Raw genomic sequence first — 3,659 nt, 5'->3', positions numbered from 1 at the left:
TCCATTAAGAAACTAAAAACTTAAATTGGTCAGATAGCTCAACAGCTTGCAAAACGTCCACAAGAGACATTGTCAGGCAACACAATGGTCAATCCAAAAGACTAAGTGCAAGCTATTACAACCAGAAGTGGAGTGCAACTTCTAGATATACATGTGAAGAGACCAGACATAAAAGACAAAGAAGTAATGGGTGAAGAGGTTGGGATAGAAGCAGAGTCTGAACAACCAACTAACGAGTAGGATAAAAGGAAAGAAACACCCACAGTGAGAACACCAGCCCCATGAAAGCTTATGTGCCACCTATTCCCTTCCTAAAAGGTTACAGAGAAAGAAGTTGGACAAGTAGTTTGCCAAGTTTGTAGAGATTTTCAAGAAACTGCACATCAATATTCCGTTTGCAGGTGCAATAGCCCAAATGTCCAACTATGTAAAATTCTTGAAAGAGATCCTATCTAATAAAAGGAGGTTGGAAGAACATGGGACTGTCTGCCTGAACGAGAAGTGCAGTGCAATTCTATTGAAAAAGTTGTCTCCTGAACTAAAAGACCTAGGGAGTTTCACGATACCTTACACAATTGGGTCTAATTATTTTGAGCATTTTTTATGTGACTTAGGTGCTAGTGTTAACCTTATGCCTCTCTTTGTTTACAGGTCTCTTGGATTAGGAGAAGCAAAACCCACAATCATCTCTTTGCAATTGATCGACAGATCGATCAAACGACCAAAGGGGATTATTGAAGATGTGCTAGTCAAAGTTGGCAAATTTATTTTTTCGGCTGACTTCATTATTTTGGACTTGGAGGAGGACTTAAAAATTCCTTTGATCTTGAGAAGACCATTCTTGGCTACTGGAAGAGTACTGATTGATGTTTACAATCAAAAGATGATTCTTCGGGTAGACAATGAGCAAGACATATTTAACATATTCGAGGAAATAAAACATCCAATGACTTCTAACACTTGCTGCCAAATAGATGTTTTTGAAGAGCTTGTGGCAGATACATTTGAGACAGAGCATCATACAAATCTTTGTGAGGCAGAACTTGCGCAACCGGAAGCAATAAATGCAGGAAAAGCTGAATGTGTTGTCAACTTGGTGAGCAACTAATAGAAAGGAGACATTGGCAGTCTTTACCACGAGTAGCTTCAATGGAAAAAGCACTCACTCTTGAACTAAAACCCTTGCCTTCACATCTCCGTTATGCATATTTGGGAGATTCTACAACAATTTCAGTAATCATAGCGAATGATATGACAAAGGAAGAGGAGAATAAATTGTTGGAGGTACTCAAAGCAGCACAAAACGGCAATTGAATGGACAATAGCTGACATCAGAGGAATTAGTCCAACTCTTTGTATGCACAAGATTTTAATGGAGGATGGGTCAAAGCCAACAGTGGAAGGACAACACAGATTAAATCCAACCTTAAAAAAAGTAGTGTAAAAAGAATTACTAAAATTGTTGGATACAGGTATTATCTATCACATCTCTGATAGTTCATAGGTGAGTCCAGTGCATGTTGTGGCTAAAAAGGGTAGAATCACAGTGGAGAAGAACGAGAAAAACGAGCTAATACCAACACGGTTAGTGACAGGGTGGAGAGTATGTGATGTGATCCAAGAGCCGCAAGCGTCAAGGTCAAGTCCAACGTCAAGCCCGAAGAAAGATTCGTTGATAGTCGAGGGTAGTCCGATGACTCAAGCGAGTACAAAAGGCAATGGGATTGCTCGTCAAGACAGCCGTTGATGAAATCATGTTCGGGACACAAAATGGAACAAGTTACATGTTGGGGTCGAAGGTCGAAGAGACTTGGATCAACTTGTTAAAGGCGGACGAAGACGGAGTAGAGAGTCAAAGTTGTACGACCGCACAGCACAAATGGCCTACGGTCACACAGACCTAGGTCGAGAGTTGAAGGGGACCGGACTTCAATTCCATGCGGCCGCATGGAATTGAACCGTGCGACCGCATCGTTATTTTCAGACGCATTTTTTTAATTTTTTTTTTTTTTGCGATTTTCCTAGTTTTGCTAGAATTCTATATTTAATTGATTTCTTACCATATTTAGGAGATTATGCACGGAATTACCTAGATTCTTAGGACTAGTATAAATACTCTTATTATTTTCATTGTATAAAAAAAAAACCTTTGATATATTGATTAATTGAAAGGCTTTAATTGCTTTTTCTTTGTTCTTCCAATCGAACAACTTTCGAACTTATCAAGATCTAATTCTTGTGGCATTCAAATCAACCGGGTGAGATTCCATAATTTTGCGTAATCAAGAAGTCTGCACATCGTCGGCGATTCAGGCTGCTTAGTTCCAGATTTATCGAATTCGAATCCAAAACCTTGCTTTGATTTTCTTGGGAAGATTTCCATCTTGTTCGTGGGTTCAGTAGCATTTGCCTACGCGGGTTCACATCAGTTGGTATCAGAGCTTGGCTCCAATCCAAGGTTATATCTCTTTTTAATTCTTGTTGAGTCAGTTATTCATTTTCTTTACTGTTCTTCGAGTCAGTTAGTATATTAGAGTCTTTAATCCAAAAAAGTTACAAAAAATTTCAAAAGTTATTTTTGGATTCAATTTGCATCCAAATCAACTTCCATTTATTGCGTCAGTGCTGTTTTTGATTTTTCTATCCTAAGAGTAAAAAAAAAAATTACATTTCATCCGTACAGTAAAAAAAAATTGAATTTAAAAAAAAATTGTTATTATTATTGTTGATCTTGGGAATTACCGATTTCTTAAGTCAATTTATTATTTTGTATCTAGTTTAAATTTTCAGTCAGTAATTTCCTTTCTTGTTTTGCGTTCTTGGGTCAATTTTTTTAACTTGTGTAGTCTGAATTGTCAGTCAAATTATTCTAAATTCCTTAGTCTTGTAATCTCACTCACATCGGTTTGAATTCCACGTGATTAAATTTTTGATTGAATTCCAAAATTGTTCTTTTGGGGATTTGGTGAAAGCAACAAGGGTTAAAAGGTAAAGTGGTAAGAACTATCGAGGGAAAAAGCCATATTGAGTGAAATTCTGAGTGAACAATTGTGAGGCAGAAAAACAACTTAGATTTAGGATGTCTGACAGGGAAGGATCAAGTTTGGGTAGAGTTGATGAATAGGTTTTCATGCTAGAGGACTCGGTACGAAGGATTGAGCGGATATGTGTAGATATGAGGGATCAGATGGATATGCAGGATGTACGTGGGGAAAGGCAAATATCCATTGCCTGCTAATACATGAAGGGGAGGTCTTAATGCACAGAGACAGGGTAGACGGGAACCTAGGATGGATGAATTTAGTAAATTTGAGGTTGATAGTGGGATGGATGAAGATGTGATTGTGGATGCGAATATTGGAAGGGGTAGAAATAGAGGAGTTAGGCAAGAAAGGAGAGGTAGGAATCTCTGTAGAGACGAGGCGGATGAGAATTTGAGTAACATTAAAATGACCATTTCTTCGTTCAAAGGTAGGAGTGATCCGGAGACCTACTTGGACTGGGAGAAGAAAATTGAGTTAATCTTTGATTGCCGCAATTACTCAGGAAAAAAGAAGGTGAAAATTGCAGTTCTTAAATTCATAGACTATGCAATCACTTGGTGGGATCAGGTAGTGACTTTGAGACGAAGAAGTGGGAAGCGACCTATCAATACATGG

The 3,659-nt window shown here is 38.2% G+C and overlaps 1 protein-coding gene across 1 annotated transcript; it reads left to right on the top strand.

The window, feature by feature from the left end:
* Positions 1–281: 281 nt before the first annotated feature.
* On the top strand, positions 282–1,108 carry LOC111373272. Its single transcript, XM_022995778.1, has 2 exons — positions 282–354; positions 402–1,108. Exons 1-2 carry the CDS (start codon positions 282–284, stop codon positions 1,106–1,108), a joined length of 780 nt encoding a protein of 259 aa, XP_022851546.1.
* Positions 1,109–3,659: the final 2,551 nt, after the last annotated feature.

The sequence above is a fragment of the Olea europaea genome, unplaced genomic scaffold (genome assembly GCF_002742605.1).
Source record: "Olea europaea var. sylvestris unplaced genomic scaffold, O_europaea_v1 scaffold11036, whole genome shotgun sequence".
NCBI classification, from domain to species: domain Eukaryota; kingdom Viridiplantae; phylum Streptophyta; class Magnoliopsida; order Lamiales; family Oleaceae; genus Olea; species Olea europaea.
This window is presented reverse-complemented; position numbering and strand designations above follow the sequence as displayed.

Excerpts from the sequence above, each read along its gene's own strand:
- LOC111373272 (XM_022995778.1), top strand. The coding sequence starts at position 282 with ATGAAAGCTTATGTGCCACCTATTCCCTTCCTAAAAGGTTACAGAGAA. Across the intron at positions 355-401 it reads TTGGACAAGTAGTTTGCCAA|GTGCAATAGCCCAAATGTCC; the intron begins GTTTGTAGAGAT and ends TTCCGTTTGCAG.